This window comes from Ursus maritimus, unplaced genomic scaffold (assembly GCF_017311325.1).
Source record: "Ursus maritimus isolate PB19 unplaced genomic scaffold, ASM1731132v1 scaffold_8, whole genome shotgun sequence".
Lineage (NCBI taxonomy): Eukaryota > Metazoa > Chordata > Mammalia > Carnivora > Ursidae > Ursus > Ursus maritimus.
In genome coordinates this window covers 52,536,676-52,556,971 of record NW_024426996.1, presented here as the reverse complement: position 1 = coordinate 52,556,971, position 20,296 = coordinate 52,536,676, and the positions used below count along the sequence as shown (strand labels likewise).

At 46.8% G+C, this 20,296-nt stretch overlaps 1 protein-coding gene across 1 annotated transcript in view; it reads left to right on the top strand.

The window, feature by feature from the left end:
- Positions 1 to 1,563: 1,563 nt before the first annotated feature.
- The window catches only part of NWD2 (NACHT and WD repeat domain containing 2), a 171,186-nt gene continuing 152,453 nt past the window's right edge, over positions 1,564 to 20,296 (top strand). Inside the window, exon 1 of the mRNA XM_040625410.1 lies at positions 1,564 to 1,714. Within this exon, the coding sequence (XP_040481344.1) occupies positions 1,564 to 1,714 (151 nt within the window). The remainder of the gene's footprint in view (positions 1,715 to 20,296) is intronic.

Genomic DNA, 20,296 nt, shown 5'->3' with positions numbered 1-20,296 from the left:
TCTTCCTCTCTCGAAGACACGAGTTCCTGCCCCAAAGCTCAAAACGAGAGGTTTGGAGACCAAACTCCAATTGGGGATCCAAACACACCCTCCTCCCTTCCCCCACCCCATAGTACAATCACACTTCTATTCAAGAGTCTTTCTTCCTGTCCTGGACTTTGCAGTATTTCGGCAGGCGCAGCGAGCGAGGAACGAAGATGGCAATTTTACGTCTGGGTCCCTCCGCATTTCGCGGCTTCCCGGCGGTAGACCAGACCCGTAGCGCTCCCACCCCAACTCCAGGTCGCACAGTCCCGCGTCCGCTCTGGCCCGGTCGGATCAGCGTCAGGTGGAGCCGACTCACGCTCTGAACGGACTTGGAAAAGAGGCCAAAGGCCAACTCTGATCTCTCCCACCCCGCCTCAATTCGTGGCCACCTGCACTTTGCGGGACCTTGCGCAGAGCGGCGCTTCCCGGAGCCCCCAAAGGCCTGCCGGCCCTAGGCGCACACAGGGCGGTGCGGGGCTGCTGGAGCCGCGGGTCTGACAGAGTGGCCGGGGAATGCTCCAGGGCGGGGGCAGGAAGGACCCCTCTGGAGCCCAGAGACCTCGGAAGGCTTCCCGCGGAGATCCGCTCATGGAAAGGTTCCGCGACCACGCGGCGAGGAACACGTGAGCGGCGCGGCTTCGCTATAAAAACCCCCGCTCTGCTGAGCTTGAGGCTAGCGGAGCGGCAGGACTCAGCCACCTGCGCCGCCACAGGCCGGGCGACGGCGACGTTCCCTCCAGGACGCTCAAGACGCTCCCGAGTTTTGATGCTTCGGACCCTCGGGGGCTGGCGCTCAGTGCGTGCGTCTAACTTTGAGGCCGGAATTGCCGGCACGTAGGCAGAGAGGCGCCGACGCCGGTAGGCGTGCATTCACGAAAATGCTCAGGGCTTGTTTGACCTTTAGGAGAGTTGGAGGAGTCAGAGGAATCGCGGTCTAGTTGCATTCCTGTTCTCCACCAAAGAGTCAGCCACGAGCGCTCGGGATCGTCCTCGGAGAAGCCCGGAAGCCCATGGGCAGCCCGAGGCCCCCGCGCCCCCGCCGCCCTTTAAGCCGCGGGTGAGTCCTGCGCCCCGTGGGAGGAGTTCCCATAAAGTCGGGACGCCTTTGGCAGATAAAGTTTGGTCGGCTGTCTTCCGCTCGGTCCCCACCGCCTCGGCGACCCCTCTCCCCGCGCCAGGCGCGGGCGGGGAGATGGCTGCGGGCTGGGCGGCCGGCGCGGGCGCTTCCCGGCGCAAAGGGGCGCGGCGCGCGTAGCCGCCGCCGCGCTGACCTCCCGCCGACTGCTGTGCTGAGCCCCGGCAGCGGGCGAAGGCGGACGCCCAGAGGGCCAGGAGGCGGCGGCGGCAGCGGCCCGAGGGTCCGTATGGCCGCTCCCCGCCGGCCGGTAGTGTTTGCCACGGAGCTTGCCGGCGGCGCCTCGGGATCGGGGCGGCTCTGAGCCGCGCCGCCTGCGGGGATCAACCCAGCTGTTCCGCGGAGCCGCGGGCAGGAACAGAGGACCAGGAGGCGGCGGCGGCTATTCCTCCCAGAGGGCGATGTGGCCGGCAGGTGCGGGCACCAGGCTGCCCTGTCCCCGGGACTCCGCGCTCCGGCGGGCGGCTTTCTCTGGGAACCTCACCGCCCTGCCTTCTCACCTCATGCCCGCCGGCCGAAGCGTCCGGGTCTTCATCAGCGCCAACCCTGAAGGTAAGTCCCTCGCTCGGATTTGTCCGTCAGTCCTGTCCGTCCGTGCGCCGGGAGCCTGAGAGTGGCCGCAGCACAGCCCTGTGCGCCGTGCGTGCCCGGCTCTCCCTTCCTCCAGCGGAAGCCGTGGCTGCCCTGAGCGCGTGAGAATTTCATTTGAATCACTTGTATTCTCCCCTTGTGCAGCCCCTCTGCCCGCTGACTTCCCCTAGGACACCCAGGCTCGCGCCCCCCGCGCCCGGGTCACTCCTTCAGGTCTAGCTAAGAAACGTCCGAGGCAGTAGCAGACGCTTCTGGAAGCTCCATCCTGCCACTACCGCCACCCTTTCTTTTAGAGGGTTTCTTCTCCCGGGTTACCGCAAACGCAAATAGTAGTTACCCCTCACTCCCGGCTCCGGTGCAGGCTCCTGAAAGAGGGCTCCCTCCTTTGCTACTTGTTCCCGCCCAGGCGAAATGAGCCTGGGGTTCCCTGAGACTCGCCGCTTGCGGATGCGATGGTGCCTTTTGCTTGGGAGGGCAGAGGAATCCTTGGTAAACCGAAGGCCGCGGCGGTTGAGAGGAAACACGCGGGGAAGCCCCGGGAGGGATGGGAGCTCGCTCTGTCCGGCGCTGGCTTTTTGGCGGAGCGCTCTGGATGAGCTCATCTCCACATTTGGACCCTGGGCTTGATTTCTCGGTCCAGAACCTGGCCTACTCAGTTGTGTTCCTGCTCAAGTCTGGGCACCTGGTAGGTGCAAAACGCAAACTTGTTGATTAATTGCATTCACAAATCACGGCAGCTGGGCGCTGGGTGGGTCTTTTCTCTCTCTTTTTGCTCAACGCTGCCTTTGAGTTCTAGGACCTAAATGTTAACTTTCGTTACTAGTAAGGGAAAGTAGAATGCGTTCGACTTAAGCTGGATAAAACTGCAGGAATTGCCCTTCTCTAGAAAAAGTATATGTTCCGCCATAAGATAAGTTTGTAGGAGACTTTTTATGCGCTCTAACAAGCCTGGAGTCTGACAAGAAAGTTAACAATCATTGGATGGAGTCGTTTGAAAACCCAAAACTGGTTGCTTATGAAAAAGCATTTAGAGAGGACTAACAAAACTAACTTTCTAAAATAGTTGTAAAAAAAGAAAAAGCAGAAATTTCAGGTAAAGTTTATGTTATGACAAGGGGATTGGGGAAAGAAATAGCTAACTCACAGGTAATTAGTAATAGAAGCAATGCATACTTTTGAGATGGGGGCATGACTGTCCTATGAAGTTTACAGTTCACTTCCACAGAATGTAATACTTTAAGGAGGCATTTAGGAAACTACTGTGCACTGTTTTAAAATCCTTTTAAAATCTCAGATATGCCTTCCAGGATTTTAACTTAAATCTGAATGAAGAAAACCATGGAGATACACACTCTATTTAAAGGTTAGGGAAATCTGCAACTTAAGTGTTCAGATTTGTTTTGTTTTAATGTTGCTGAAACATTTTTTTAAGTGTTGAGAGAATTGTGTTAGAAAACGGTTAGTCTTAAAATTTTCAATTCTCCTAAGCTTAAAAAGAAAACCTAATGAGAAGCGTTTAAGTCTGCTGATGTAGAACCAGCTAAATGACTGTTTTTCTTTAAACATGTTGCTTCTAAAGTCCTGTGAAAATTTTGCTAATATTGATCCGTAGTTAGCTTTTCCTATAAATCTTTATTTCCTTTAAATAAAAACCAATGATTATGGGTTTGTTAAGTCAGCTTAATACTGAATTAGTATTAATGTCATGTTTCTTAAGGAATGTGATTTTCTTACATATGATTCTTCAAATTTTCTAGTTTCTTAAAAGTTTTACCATATTGTAATCTTCAGAAAGCAAACAGGAGGAGGGAGCCGTGATCTTGCTCATGTCTCCTAGTCACTGTTTGAGCTGGAGAGCTTGCACATTGATCTGGAAAGGACCAGAAATGTGACTTCTACCTGAGAAGTTGTAACAGAGGGCAGCATCTCAAATTTTATCCAAATTGGAGAGCCGAGAGTATATTGAATAGAAAAGACGGAGATGGGTATTTTTTTGGACTTGTGCATGAAACCTTGCAATCTCGGTAAATGCTCTGTCAGAGGCAGCACTTTACCACGAAATTTTTATGGACGAAGTTCAGGAAGCAAATGGTTGTGTTTTGGTTCAATCCAGTATTAGATTCTTGGCCAATACTCAAGAGTCTTTCCACTATCCAATTAAGACAAAGAACATTCTCTCATGCTTTTCTTTACAAGAGGAAATCAACTGATGCTCTAAATGCTGCTTTGCGTTGGACTCATAGCAATATGTTTAAGAACCCAGCAAGGGTCTCCGTTAGATTATTGAGTTAATAGGTCTTGCTTTCAAAGGCTCCTGTGGACTTTACCCATCTGGAATAAAGGTAACACATGTCTTTTGAATGGAAAAATTACTGTCGCGTATGTTAGCTCATTCAGTATTTTGATTTCCACTGTCAAGTCCTGTGAGGGTGCTGGGCCAGGGACTCTTCTCTGTTTTGCAGGTAAGGAAACTAAGGCTATGCCAGGTTAAGCTACTTGCCTGCACTCCTATAGCAGAATGAAACAAGGTGGAGCCTTCAGGGGACTCAAAACCTCTCTCTTGATACTCTTTGGCCCAGCCTAGGTTCATGCCAGATTTCTGGCAGGTATCTTATCCCACGTGGACAAGACAGCTAGATGTAGCAGATGCGTGCTCTCCTTATTCTTGAATCCTGACAGCCAGAGCTGAGTAACAGGAAGGGAACCCACTTCCCCTATACCAAAAGGTGGCATAAAGGGCATTCAAGGAAATTTCAGAATGTTCTGGACTCTAATGCACTTGTTCCTATTATAAGTATGTCTGCATCTGACCGGTCCCCACCACATTACAGACCCTGGAGAAGAACCCGTGTGGAGGAGGGAATAGCTTTGTGCCAGATTCTGTGACATGGATAAGCCTTGGACTTCATCTAGTCCCACCTTTCACACAACGTAGAAATTCCATCTATATCATCTGTATTAATCCTTGGAAGGCTTGTAGTCGCTTAGTCACTGTCTCTCTGCCAGAATGGTACTTATACCTCCTTGGAACAAGGACTCTAAAACACATATAAAATCTTCCACCGTGATTAGCCTGAATTGTTTATGAGCATGCAGAGGAGAGGAGCCAGCACAGTTCTCTCCGTGGGTTGAAATTCACAGGGGCCTAATAAGTCATCTCTTCACCTCAATTCTTAATCAGTTTAAAACAAAGCAAGTCTCAGCCTGGGCTGCTGCAATAAAGTAGCACAGACCAAGGGGCTTCAGCAACAGATTTCTTTTTCACAGTTCTGGGGGCTAGAAAGTCCAAGATCAAGGTGCTGGCAGGTTTGGTTCCTGGTAAGGGACCTCTTTCTAGTTTTCAGAGGACCGTCTTCTCACAGTGTCCTCACGTGGCAGAGAATACAAGCTCTGGTCTTCTTTTCTCTTTAAAAAGGATGCTAATCCCATAATGGAGGCCCCACCGTAAAGACCTCCTCTAAACCTCATCTAAACCTAATTACCTCCCAAAGGTCCCACCTTTAAATACCATCACATTAGCGGTTAGGGCTTCCATTTATGAATGGCGGAGGGACAGAAACATTAAGTCCATCACATTTTGCCCCTGCCCACCCCCACCAAATTCATGTCCTTGTTGCATGCAAATTATGTACATTCCATCCCAACAACTCCAAAATTCTTGACCTGTTCCAGCATCAACTCTAAAGCCTACAGCCCAAAGTCCCATCTAAATACAATCTAAATTAGATATGGGTGAAACAACAGATACGAATTATCCTAAGGCAGAATTCCTTTCCTGCTATGAGCCTGCGAAACCAGAAAAGTTATGTGCTTCCAAAACGGAATGGTGGGACAGGCAAAGGATGGGCATTCTCACTCCAAAGAGAGATGAAGGATCCCAAGTAAGTTGGGGCGCCTGGGTGGCTCACTTGGTTAAGGGTCTTTCTTCAACTCAGGCCATGATTCCGGGGTCCTGGGATGGAGCCTGGCATCTGACTCCTTGCTTATCAGGGACTCTGCTTCTCCCTCTGCCACTCCCCCTGCTTATGCTCTCTTGCACTATCAAATACCTAAAATCTTAAAAAAAAAAAAAAAAAAAAAAAAAAAAAAGATGAAGGGTCCCAAGTAAGTTCAAAACCTAGCAAGGCAAATACCATTAGGTCTTAAGGCTCTTGGAATAATTCTCTTGGGTTTTCGAAGCTCTGCCTTCCACACCACCCAGGGGTGGAGTTCCACTTCTGGAACTCTGTGGGGAAGGAGTTGCCCACCAAGACTCCAGGAGGCCCTGTCCCCAAGACTTCGGACCCACGCCATGCCATCTGCCCTGCTGAAGCCTAGGTGATGCCTTCCCCCACCTTTAAACCAAGGAGGCAGCCCTAATGATCTCTGAATCTCCTCTGGGGTCATTTTTCCTTTGTCTTAAAGAATCACACATGTGCACAGCTGAACGGCCGCCGTATGATCTAGTCCTGAAGGATCTGAGAAGTCTATCAGCCTTCCTTCCTTTGAGCCTGTTTTTGTCTTCCTCAGTTCCAGCTGACCTTGTTTCTACTGGGGTGGTCCATGGTTTACACCCATACTAATTTCCTTATCAAATGCTCGTTCAACTCCACCCTTGGTGTTCTTTTCAACACAAGCTTTGCCATCTTTTTTGGAATAGGGATAAACTGGAGAGTTTTCCAGATCTTTAAGTTTTGGTTCCTTTTTGCTTAATTTCTTTCTCAATCCCTCCCCCCACCCCCCATCCCCACCTACAATTTAAGCACTCAGGAGGAAGCAAGCTACCCCTTCATCCAGTTTCATGGCTTACAAGGGCTGCCTGCCACAAAACCCTAGGGCACGGTTCAGCTGCATCGTTTCCCACTTTACAACCCTCCCCTTTGGTCTGTTGTGCAGTAACACGTTCCTCACTTGTCTTAGGTGTTACCACCATGGCCATATTCTGTTCACAACTTCTCTGTTCTCTAAGATGGAAGCTTTCTCCACAGCTCTCCACTTTCCTTTCTGAGCCCCCCCCAGAATTGCCAATAACCATCTCTTCGCGGCGATCCTGGCATTTTCTAGCACGCACCTCCAGACTACCCGTTACCCGGTTCTAAAGCCGTTTCCACGTGTGTTGGTATTTGTTACAGCAGCACCCTGTGTGGGTACCAAAATCTGTCTTCGTTTCCTAGAGTCGCCGTAACATTTACCACAAACTGAGTTTTAAAGAACAGAAACTTACAGTCCTGTGATTCTGGGGGCTAGAAGTCCCAAAGCCAGGCGTCAGCAGGGTCATGCTCCCACTGAAGCCTCTCGGAAAGCAACCTTCCTTGTCTCTTCCCAGCTTCGGGCGGCTCCTGGCGGTCCTTGGTGTACCTTGGTTTACAGCTTTGTCTCTCCAACCTCTTCCTCCATGTCACGGGGAGGAAGGTCATGTCCTCATGTGGTGGAGAGAGAATTGTTGCGTCCTTCCTCCTTTTGTAAGGACAGTAATCCCATCATGGGGGCCCCACCCTCTTGACCTCATCCATACCTAATTACCTCCCAAAGGACTCACCCCACAACACCAGCACTTTTGGGGTTGGGGCTTCAACATATAAATTTGGGGGAACAGAACCATCAAGTCCATGACAGGTAAAGTCTAAAGTAGAAAGAAAGCCAAAATATTGCCCTTATTACTGCTAAAAACTGATGCAGGCCCAGAATCCTTTATCATCTTTTGGGCCAGATAGGATTTTGGAATTCCAGATTTTTTTTAGGTTTTAGAAGAAAATGGTGCATATGCTGTTGATTATGTAGGGTCTGGGGTAATACCCCATCATCAACTATGAATCTGAGGAGACGACTTCACTCTACATCCGTGTTCTACTTTCTGCAGGGCTGGACAGGTTTTATCTGCACTGTCCTATATGGTAGCACTAGCTAAATACGGCTCTTGAGCTTTTGAAATGTGGCTGGTATGACTAAGAATCTGAATTTTTAGTAGAGTAACTAATTTAAATTTAAATAGGCACATGCCGCTACTGGCTACTACACGCCGCACAGAGCTCTGAGTGGAGAAATCAGAACGCTGAGTGGTTCCCTGTGTGCTAAGGTCAGGTTTGCCACTGCTTACTCAGGTCACTTAAGGTTGCTGCCAGATGAATTGGGGAAAAAATTTTGTTTTCAACACTTTGGGGATTTTGGAAGTGCGGGTAAGGACTGTGGACCTTTGGGGGAGGGGATATGGCTTTTAACTTTAGACAAGTAGGGTTTTCCAATCCTGAACCCCAGGATTGCATAAACTTGCTCCCTCCCCAGACACTGTCAGCAACGGACAGGGCATAAACCCGCCCCTTCCCCCACCTGGTGAACAGACTTGACCCTTTTACAATTTAAGACATGGAGGAACAGAGAAGAATGACAGGTTCACTTACAAGAGAGAATGAAGCGGCTGGGCTATTTGTGTTCAGATTTTCCTTCCAAATGCATCCATCCATCCGATTAAGACACTTCTCCCCTGAGGAGTGAGTAATGGCCCTGTCCAGGACTACCGTGCTAGTGGATCTCGCTCTGTGTGTTGGGAAACATTGGAGGAAAAGATACTCCCCAACACCTTCTTTTGTACATTTTCCGCCCGCTCAGTTATGCACCTGTCATCTTTGAGAATTGCACATATTTGTCCACAGTATTAACGATCAGATGGCTTGTCCATTTCCACTTAGACTTTGTATTCTGCATGTCTTTGTATCTTCCCGGACTCTGTTCGCCATATCTTTGGGGTCTTAGTAGGAAAGCTTGTTCTCCATTTTGGCACAAGCCACAGTAAAGAGAGAAGGATTTTCCCTACATTGCTGCAACCAGTGTTTATTTTACTTTTACTTCAGCTTCTGCTCCTAGGCAAGAGGCAGAAAGCTGGGTATCAAGAAATTCACATGAAAGCTATGAATATTCCTTACCCTAGTTCTTCTTATCTTCCCTACAGTGCTAATTATTTTGAAGGCTCCCTGTGTTTTCACTGTTTTTGTGAGTAATCGGAAAAAATAGTTAACACAGCAAAATCATACCTATATGTGTGTGTGTGTATCTACACACAGCTGTTTGATGCCCCAGAAACATCTTTAAGAATTAGGAGTCTTACAGGAGAACACATTGAACTGCTATTTTACAATAAATGCACATAGAACATTTACAACATGTTCTAAAATTCTAGTGGTTGTATCTTCAAGTCCTTGAGTAAATGTTATTCAGGCAGGTGAGAATCTTAGATACAAGTATTGATTGGAGAGCCAGCCTGCCTGGGTTTGCCGCCTCAATCCACATTTAATGCTGTGATTCTTCAGCAAGTTGCTTAATTACTTTGTTCTCAGTTTTCTAACCTGTAGAAGGGGACAGCAGCAGTGCCTGCCTTACAGGGTTATTGAATAAATAAGCTAACGCAAAGGCTAACGCAAAGCACTTAGAACAGTGCTGGGCACAGAGCAAACATGAAATCAGCGTTTGCAGTTATTACCCTTATTATCTTTATTATCAGTTTCTCCTGTGATCCAGACGTGGTGCGGGTGTGGGTACAGGAAGCTCAAAAGGCATTTCCTGCCCTCGAGGAATGGAGCCTGTAGACGCGTATCGGTTAGAACTCCATAGTAAGATAAAAACCACTCCAGATACTTCAGGGAACCCAGCAGTCCCAAAAATCATTGAAGGATCCAGTGAGTAAAAGGATTGCCACTGGGCATTTAGGTCACCTTGCCAAAGCTGTCACCTAGAGGACAGGAGACTGTAGAAGCCACCGCCCGTTATCCCAGCTGCGCACTGTGTAGCTGGCCAGTTTCTGCAAACAGGCCCATCTGCTGAAACCACGTGGCAGCCACCACAACTCATGGCAGCAGAACGTCCCCCGTCCCCTGTCCACACCTTGTGCAGGTACACCCCTGGCAGACCCAGAATTGCACCCTTGCAGCAAGTAAGTCAGGGAACTTCCAGACTTCCCGCCCTTAGGCCACAGGGAGAGAATGAAAGGAAGTGCTAATGGATACTCAGCAGCGAGAAACCGTATTTAGTCCAGGGGGAGGCAGGCACGTGGGCTGGTTCAAGCAGGAAATAGTCACGAAGCACGTCCTCCACAGGGAGGGCTGTTCTGGTGCTTAGCGTAGGGCAGCAACGAAACAGGCACGTCTCTGTTCTCGTGCAGTTTACATAAATAATCTATGCCATGAGCACGTGCTGAAGATAGGAGCAGGGCATTAAAGAGGCACTGAGGAGGAGTCAGCCAGCCTGCAGCTCAGAATGCGGGTTGGGAGGGCTTCCCAGGGGAACAAATAGAGCCAGGGTGTAAACACTATCCTACGCGGTCGTCAAATAGGAGGCAAAGCGATGATGAGATCTCTGCAGGGAATGGAAAGAGCTTACCCTTATTATTCAATGAAGAACTTTTATCCCTTTGAAGGAGAGAGTGGAGCTGATGTCTTGAGGTGATACTGTCACTTGTCCCTTAAAGGTGGCTCATTTAGAATGACCTTTAAAAGAAAGCGGGGCTTGGAATGTATAGTACACTCTACAAATAGATTGTGACTTTTTGGTTTAGTAAATCATCTACAACTCTTTTTTAAAATTCTTGTCACACGGTTGCAGTGACACCATCGGCTGCTTTAAAGGGTGTGTGGCAAGTTTGTATTTTGTTTGCTTCCATTGTCTGTTGCTTTGTAGCAGCCCACCCCAAAACTTAGTGACTTAAAACAATGACTCATCATTTCTCACAGTTCTATGCCTGCCTGGCAACCCAGGCAGGGCTTGGCCTGCAGAAGACAGGTGCTCTGTTCCACTGAGCCTTTAGCCAGAGTCACTCACTTGACTGCATTCAGCGAGACCTGGGCAGAACTGGGCTGGAAGGTCCAAGAAGGCTTCACGCCTACGTTTGGCTCCTCATGGCTCCTTCGTGAGGGCCTGCTCTCTACCTTTCCTCATTGTTCAGGAGTCTAGGCCAGGATTCCTGTTAGGGGATTAGCAACCCTAGAGAAAGGAAATGGCAGCTAGCAGGCCTCTTAAGGCCCTGGAAGTCCCAGAATGTCATTTTCACTGTGTTCTGTCTGTGCAAGTCATAAGCTAGCCTAGATTCAGAGGGAGGGAAAATAGACCCTATCTCTTCATATAAGGAGAGGCAGATGCATATGGGGAGAGGGACGGGGTAGGAATGAATGGTAGCCAACTTTGAAAGCTACCAAAACCCCAATTATATTGTGTAGTTTCTTTGGCCTGTCTTTGCCATAATTAGGTTAAATGAGAAAATGCATGAAAAGTGAGTCAACTAGTGGTCTGGCCTGTAGCAAGTGCCCAACAGTGGTAACAGTTGTGATGATTGCAGTGAGTTTTGAGGATCGGCAGTGACGCCATATGTAGTACTCTTCTAGAACTTTCCAAATTCTAATCTGAGAAAAACCAGACTCTGCAAATAGGTAAAAATACCACCATTTTTACTGGAAAAGATAATAATGGAGAATGCTCTCATGCTTCCTAATACTGAACACCAGAATTAGACATTCTTCTGCCCACACTCCAGCAGTGATGGGCCTCCAGGGGGTCTGCCCCATAAAACATTGAGCCTGGAGAAGAGAGTATGAACCACACTCTATGTGGACAGGTCATTTCCTAGGGGAGGGAATAAGCAGGTGGGCTGAGCTTGCCTGGTTTATTTTCCCCACATTATCAGTCAAATAAGCCACCCCTTTATTTGACTAAAGGGTAGGAAGGAGGTAAAAGGAGTTCAGGAGGCTCGTGCTCCAGGAGAAACCTCCAGTTCGAGGAAGAAGGACTGCTCCCTTAACCTGAATAATTACCTATTTCAGTTTAAACATTTTTACACAGTGAGATCCTTTAATTACCGAGGATCATTTAAATTGGATATTTAGCTTGACACAACCCAAATTCTATCACAGCCAATATCTAACACAAGAGAAGACCGTAAGCTAGAAGGGGCAACACACTTTGTATGTAATAGCAGGAACTATATCAACTCTCAGGATCAGATACTTGAATAAGGTAAGTGCTTCGCATGCCTTGGGAAAAGTCACTTCGTCTCTCTAGAAATAGCAAGTCATTTTAAACCACTACGTTTTGATAGTGGGTAGTTTGATATGCAGCAATAGACAACTGGGAAAAATAAAGTACACACTCACAAGCACCTTTTAAAATGGCAAGTGATACAATTTCTGCAGTGTAACCGGAACTCATCTACAGGGTAATTGGGCTTGATAAAGTGGGCTCAAAGTTCTTTTCGACCCGAAACATTCTTGTAAGTTTTGCCCTTACTGGTCGTGTGATTCAAATCAATGTAAAACGTGTACGTGGTTCAACAGTGTCCATACGGGCCGAGTTATGAGCGGTCGATCTAGAAGAATGTCCAGTGCTACCTCCTTAAAGACAGACACCTTCGTATTGCTTCTTCAGAGCTTCATCTTTCATCCTATTTTTTATTGAAATCAAACAGGATTCATTCTGCAAATTAAAGTAAGTAGGCTAATGTAGAATTAGAAAAAGGATCTGTGGCAGGAAGTTAATAAAAGGATGGAGACTACAGCTTTGGATGCAATTCAGAGGGAATAATACCCACTTGTAATGAAATGCTTCCTGGAAATCTCATTTTCGATCCAAAATATTTCCTAGGCTTATGGCATGGGTACACTCAAAACAAAGAGCGAAGCCCAGATGTCAGGTGTCTTATTCCAAGAGTGATTACAGAATCTAACAGAAATGAAACCACAAAATTAAAAGGAGATCTTTCATAATGCTTAATCTGATCCAGTACGGATAGTGTCAGAGAGCTTCTTGCCACTGAATAGATTTCCGTCAGAGTTCATTCTAAGCGTCACCGGCAGTATTTATTAGATACCCATTGTGTACAGCTCAACTCCTCCAACTGGCTGCTGTGGAGAGTGACGGAGGACGTAAGAGACACATACTATCTTCATTCTTTAAACTCCAGCTAGAAGGCAGGACAGACACAACTACCAGAAACACACTGTGGATGTGGGAGGGCTGTTTGACCACAGGCCACTTGGAGTAATTGGAATCCCACTGTGGTGTCTGATATCCCAGTCAGGAACGAGGTAGTCAAATTTCATCAAAAGGGAAAGACTGGGTTGTGTCAAAGCTAAGAAATAGACCTCTCTGCTGTAGTGGAGTGGCTGGTGGGGGACCCGGGCCAGCTGTCCGTGATGAGAACAAGTCTGGATCCTAGAAAAAGGCACTGTGTTTGAAAAGAAAGCATTTGTTCCCAAAGAGTCTGAGCAAAGAAGCATCATGAGCACATGGATGCTGAAATTTAATTTCCTCGAGTGTCACAATAACTCAGGAGTTTATGCAGATAATAACTGGAGGGGTTTGAGCATGTGGAAAGTAGGAAGCTGAAAGGAGAGTTTGGGCCCAAGACTGCCATCCTGAGATAAAGGAGTGTGTGGGAAGGAGAAGGGGTAGCAAGAAGCACCTGGCAAAATCAAGGCAGGAGCCCAGCCCCTAGTCATAAGGTGGGACGGAGGTCCTGGGACAAGGGGCAGGCTCCTGTTGGGACTGGGACCCAAGGCCAGGGCCATACCTGCTGCCTGAGTGATCTGGACCCCAAGTCTCAGAGGGTTGGGGAAAATAGGAAATAGGAAAGTAATAGGAAACATTTCCTGGCTGAGAATAGCTCGCTGCAGGTGGCAGGAAGGATGGTTCTGGATATCTCAGAGAAAAGATGCAGGGGCGAGGCCGCAGGAAGCCTTATTCAATAAAAACGAGGAATTCAAAACAATGCTCATGAGATTAGAAAGACTTAATTGTCCTAGTTGAAGATGATGAGGTGTTCCAGAGAGATGGAATAGGATCTATCCTGGAAGTCGAGTTACTCTCATGCTTAATCATTAGCAGCTGACTAAAATATTTTGCAGCCACAAATGCGCTGGAGCCACATCCATGCTTGATGGGAAAGAGCGCGGAGATTGATTAGTAATGTCTGCTGTGGGTGAGGAATGGGGTGTGTCCTTGTTCAGTGAATTTGCAACTGTGAACACTGGGGTGGGGGGGGTGGGGAGGGAGTGAGCAAAAACTGAAGGCTTTTGTTTTGGTTCTTTTGGCCAAAGCAAAGAGGACAAGCCAGAGTGAAATAGGAAAAATTGCCCAAGAAATAACAGGTGAGAAATTTTCTCCACCAAATGACAGAACTAGTAGAATCACCACGTTTTAAAGGAGGAAAAATGTGTTGCAACTGTAAAACAGACTGAAAGTCTACTTGCATCTTGGTAGAACCTGCATACTAGTTAGTTGCTAAGCAAAGGGTATAGCTTCAAGCAGATGATCTCAGTTGACAGTGTTCTAGAAAATTCTCTAATTAAAATGGAATTCAGTGGATCATCAGACTCAGTTTTGAGTCAGGTCATGATTTCAGGGTCCTGGGATAGAGCCCCGTGTTAGGCTTAGTGCAAAGTCTGCTTGTCCTTCTCCCTCTGCTCCTTCCTTTGCCCCAGCGTGTGCACATGTGCTTTCTCTCTCTCTCTCTCTCTTTTTAGTAGAATCTTAAAAAAAAAAAAAAATCAAACTGAGGTCACTGTGATGAAAAGCGATGAAGTTACTTAAATATATCAAATGTTAAAGGAAAAGAGAAAATCTGCTGAGAACCCTAAAAAGACATGAAAATAAAGTTCCCTTTTAAGCCAGGGTCTCTATTCGGAAGCCTGAATCATCCATATGGAAAAGCAAGTGCAGTAACAATGAGGAAAATATGTAGGAAAAATGGGAAAAGACCCAGACCTTCCCACCTCAGAGGGTTTGCTGTTTGGGGGCATTCATCTGCAAAGTCATGAGGAATGAAAGCATTCATAAAATAGGAATTTCATAATTTCGTGAAATCACTGTTGAATCTGAGATCTTTTAAGGTGTGGGAGTTTTGTCACATGGTCCCTAAGTTTTTTGGCACACATCCCCCTGAGAAGTGGCATCTGTAACTTTTCTCCTTGAATCTGAGCTCTCGAACTGTTGTTGGCCAATAGAATAGGGAAGAAATGGCACAGCACCAGTCTCTGGGCCCAGGCTTTTAGAAACTGCCCACCTCCACTTTCTGGTTTTGGAAGCCCTTGTTCTTTAGAACCCAGGCACCCCATGGAGAAACCCCCGTGAGGGAAGCCAGCAGCAGCACCACCTTGCCAGCAAGGAGGATACGCTGTCTAGGAAGTGGATCTCTGCCCACGTGGGGAGCTCTCCCAGCGGAGGCAGAGACCAGCTAGCCGTCCCCACTGAAGCTGCCAAAATGGCAGATTCAAGGGGAAGGTGAATGTTGTTGTTTTGAGCCAATGATTTGGATTTGTTATGCAGGCAAAAGAGAAATCAAATTAGTAAAATAAAACAGATGTGTTCTAGTGTGTACTGGCTAAGATGAAAGAACTTGGGGACTAGGGTTGGTTTTGAACCCCAGGATTTGTTACAGATTTGTGTAAAATACTTAAGCTCCTCAAGCTTCATTGTCCCTTCTGACAAAAGGACATAATTATAAGTACCTTACAAGGTTATTATGGGAAATAAATGAAATATGCAAGCACCTAAAACAATGCCTGAAAGATAGCAAGGACTCAAAAGTTCTAGATCAGAATTTGTTAAAAGCCCTAGAAGCCTACAGAAGAGAAGAGGGGTAAGGGTTTCAAAGGAATGAGAATTACTTGAATAACTTCTTTTTTTGTAAATCGTGGCATGAAATGGTCATTATTCCCAGATGATGCCATCCACATAATCACCTAAGCTTTTAGCTAGAAGGGACTATATAAAAACACCATTTTTAAATGATGGTTTAACATATAACTATGAATTCAGCCCACATTATCAGGTATTAAGTTAATAAGTTCCATCTCTAAATAATAGAGCAGAACTCCATGCTTTTAGGAATTAGCCCCCAACACTCTTTTAAAATCATGGATAACAAGCAGATTTCAATGAAATGACATTCAGACAGATTAAAAAGATAGCACTTCCACCTTTTAATGTAAGGTATGTTCTAATCTTATACTAAAAACCATAATTTCTTTCACACATAAGAATTCCTTTAATGTTGCTTTAAATCTACGTAAAACCTTGTCATTTTTCCAGCTCCCGTTCATCTGATAGACCTTGAAGCACAGTTTGCTACAGTGTTTTCAGAGTGCATGCAATGCCCACATTCATGTGAGAAGGACCACTCTTCATAAAAATGAACAGCCCCCTTTAGGGAGGATATCAGTACTCCCAAAGGGGAGTATTAAATCCCATGTATGAGTGAAAACGATTTCATTCCACGTGGCTATTATGGTAGAATGGCCAACTCTTATTCTGTAAGTTGATGATTCTTACCGCGTGCATGTAATAGTCATTGTAAACCCACGTCATACTGAGCAAACAATACAGGTGTTCCTGAAAGAAAGAAACAGAAAATAATAACTGGATGTTAGTGTTTGGGGTGGAGGAGAGTAGAGAGGAGGTGTGAAGAGACGGGAGGAGATGGGTCTCTTGACTGAAACTGTGCAAGGCCTGGGATAGGCGGTGACAGCTTGAATCTGGAAAGGGCTGATCCTTCATTTGTTCATTTGTTCTGCTCTGCAGATCTCAGACTAGAATGGAATGAGGGAGAAGGCTCTGGAATCGAGGAGTTTTGAAACAAAACAGTTTTGTTTCTCAAGCTTGGAGCTTGATGAAAGTAGAAAGTAGATATTCAGGGACTCTGGTCCCTCTGGGGACAGGAAAGGCAGAATGGGGAGCCTCGGCTGGGTGGAGGGAGGCTGTGAGCCCACCATCCTTTATGTGCCTCATATGATTATCTGAAGAAAATGAAATGCAGGGGGTAGCCAAATGCTTTGGTTCTTTTTATCTGAGATTTTAAAAAATATTTGAAACTCATTCTTTGGATTCAGTACTTGCTGTGTAATCTTCTGTGTTTCCTTCCCTTTTTCCGCTCAGAAATGAGTCTATTTCCACTGTGTCAGAGAGGACTAAAGGGATTTCACTTGTGCTGTTACCATGAATGGGATCGAAGCAGAGCTGTGCTCTGGGGGCGGCTCCAGTGGGTACATAAGCAGGAGGGAGGGTCCCCTTTTCAACTCTGCTGACCCCAGATGCATATGCAGATTTCCTCTCCGCCAGCACCTGCGTCTGCCCTGGGGACAGCAGTGCAGATTTCTAGCCCACGCGTTTCATTTGACACCAGGGCATCCAGGAATCACAAGAGCAAAATTCCAGATTCCGCACTGCCCAGTGTTTACCCCCTGTGTGACCTGAGGCAGTTCCTAGAGCCTCGAGTCTCAGTCTTCCTTTCTACAAAAACAAAACCCCTATATTGTATATTTTATGGCATTCTGAAGGTTAAATTCTGTCATAGCATACAAACAGTGAGCTCTGTATAGAAATGGAGAATTATTCTTTTCTTAAAACTCTTTCAAATGCACAAGTTGTAAACTGCCATTTACGCCAATATTAAGTGATTATGTTACACTGTAATAAATTACCAGGAGATGCTCGTTGAATTTAAAGTCCCCTTAAGAGAAATGGAACTCTAGTTCCCAAATCCCATACCCTTCATGGTTCTGTCCCTGTTGTCTCCAGTCCCTCCCTAGTAAAGCTAACCCTCTGTCCCCGTCCCCAAACTCCTCATGCCTGTATGGCTCTCCTACTCCTTTGTCCCCAGGCCCATAGGGCCTCACCCAGAGGCCAGCTGGATCCCCACGGGGCTGGCCATGGAGGCTCAGCCTGAGAGTCCCCAACCCCCGAGGGCCAAGTTCCCAAGAAGCCACATTCCATGCATGTAGCTCCCCATCTCCTGCTGTAGCCACTGAGGAGGGAAGTGGGGAGAGAAGGATGCCTTCCCACTAGGCAGTCAGGGATGGCGGGTGTCTGTCGTGAAACCAGAGCCTGGCCGTGCAGCTTTCCGTTCCTGTGCGTTCCTCACAAGAACAATGAGAAACCACGTACCGCTGGGCCTACGGTGCAGCTACACTGTGTCTTCGGGGACCAGTTAGGCACCTTGCCACTTTCTGAAATGTTATTTTTATGGCAAATTTCATTTTGCGTTCCATTTCGATCATGCACAATCAGGCTTATGTAATGACCATTTAGAAGTTGGGGAGATGTGTTTTCCCCAGAGACCTTCTCCTTGCTTTCTGATCGCATCGTGGGTGCATACGGGAGAATGTTCGTGTCCTTGAGACACCCTGAGGTCGTCAGGGGGACGTACCATGGACTGACACGGCTGGTTTGGACAGCAGCTCTGTGACCTTGGGCATCGTCTCTCGGACTCTTTCCTTATCTATAGAGTGAAGTGGATGAAACACAGGACTTCCGGGACCTCTTCCAGCTCCAATGTTACATGATTCCACCTCTTTGAAACTCCCCAGCAGTTCCATTTTGTTTCATTTCTGTTCAGGGAGAGGGAGTGTGGGGTCTAGCTCTTTTTCCTGACTTTGTGATTGTGTCTTGTTCCATCTTCTTGAGGAAAAGCAATAATATTATCTGTCCTCCTGGCCTCAGAAGTTTGTCATGATAATGGCTCGAGAAGCACTTCCGAAACTCCTGCATGAATATGCATTGTTGGTTGGCATGTGGAAAGTGTAACAAAGAGCACAAGTTAGTGGGAAACAGCAGTAAGATTTAGGAACTCTGACCAAGTGTTCAGTGTTAAGCTGGAGAGCATGAGCCGGATGAAGTGCGCATACAGGTCCTCTTCTTCGGGCCAACAAATGAGACTTTTAGGTTGACAAACTCATGGGGCTTTGGGGTAGGATGGTTGAATATAAACTCCGGCATGGAAGGGATTGGCATTCTACCCCGAATTTTGTGGTGGAACCCATTGTGTGGGCACGTACAGCGGACAGTACATATGAGGACCGGTGAATAATAGAGGTTAAAGGTTCCGAATCTGGAGTTGGAAACACTTGAGTTTGAGACCTTGCTCTGTGCCATTGTCTGACTCCGTGACCTTAAATTATTCAGGTTCCATAATCCAAGATTCGCTTATCTCTAAAATTGAAAATATCATGGGATTTTTATGAGGCTTAAATGAGATAAAGCTTGTGAAATGCTTATCACATGCTTGGCATTTAATAAGCTCTCATTAAATGTTAACTGGGATTATTACCATTATTAGCTCCATTATCTCTACCTGGGAGACGCTGACAGCTTAGCTGGGAAAGAAGTGATATCAAGCCTGGCTCAACTAGGTGGCAGTCATTAAAAGAAAAAAAAATACTCATCTGCCAGCGGTATCTTTGTTGCCCACTCAGTACGAGAAGGAAAGATGTGTGACATGATGACACACTTAGGAAACGTTTATACTCTGTTTATTTATATGAAGCCAGAATGTTTATTTCCAACTGTCTGTCAAGGTTGACATCTTAAGGGCCATAGTTATCATAAACGTTTTAAAAAGTGTTTTTGTAGCATTACCATCAGAAAGAAGTTTAAAGCCACGAGAATAGGCATGCCTTCTTCCTTTACAGTCAGACCCCACCTTTAATCAGAAATTCACAACAGTCATTTAACAAATATTTATTGAGGGCTTTCTGCATACAACCCCGGTTCTAAGCCCTGAGGATCGAATTCACCAATACTAAGTAACTGTGTTTATTTAACATAGACAGTACCTGTGCTCCTTGTGGTTGTTACGACCACAGTGCAAAAGGCAAATACGTGTGTTTGTAAAGTTTGCGGGAGGGATGGTATGTGTTGTGAGGAAAAGTAGAACAAGGTAAGGACAAAGTGTTTGGGGCACGTACCGTCTCCCAGTAATGAGTGGTCAGGCGGTCTGTCTGAAGAGACGATATTTGGACAGAGACATGAGTGGAGGTGGGGAAGGGAGCTGAGCATTTCTGCCAAGAAGTAAGTGTAAGGAAGAAGCAGTAAGTGCATAGGCCCCACGGCATGGCGTGCCTTCGATGTCCAAGGAGCAGCAAGACCAGCGTGGCGGGGAAGAGATGGGGACAGGGCAGTTCTCGCGAAATTGTATACCCGCGTATGGCAGGTGGCAGTCAGCCAGAACAGACGCCATCTATAAGCACCAGGGAGCTGCACTTAATGTGTCTCTGCTGAGCTTCAGCCTTGGTGGGAAGAAAGATCAGGGAGCTCGAGGAGGCCAGATCATGGGGAGCTACCATGTTCTCTCAGCATGATTTCTAGGCCTGGCACAGAAGCCAACTTTACCCTTAAAAGATAAGGATTATTACTGTTTATTTGGGGGAGTACATTTATGCACTGACTCGGGTTATTTTTTAAAATGTTTCTAGGGGCGCCTGGGTGGCTCAGTTGGTTGGGCGTCCCAACTCTTGGTTTCTGCGCAGGTCACGATCTCAGGGTTGTGAGACTGAGCCCCGAGTTGCTCCATGTTCAGCTTGGAGTCTGCTTAAGATGCGCTCTCCCTCTCTCTGCCCCTCCACGCCCCCCCACCCCCACTGTCACGGGCATGCACGCACACGTTCTCTCTTTCTCTCTCTCTCTCATAGATAAATCTTTAAAAAAATGTTTAAAAAGTGATTCTAAGAAAATTTCAAGGCAGATTGATCTGTATTTGTTTGTTTTTAACTCAGCAGCTGTTCTTTCATCATTAGGGTGAAAACATGTGGAACC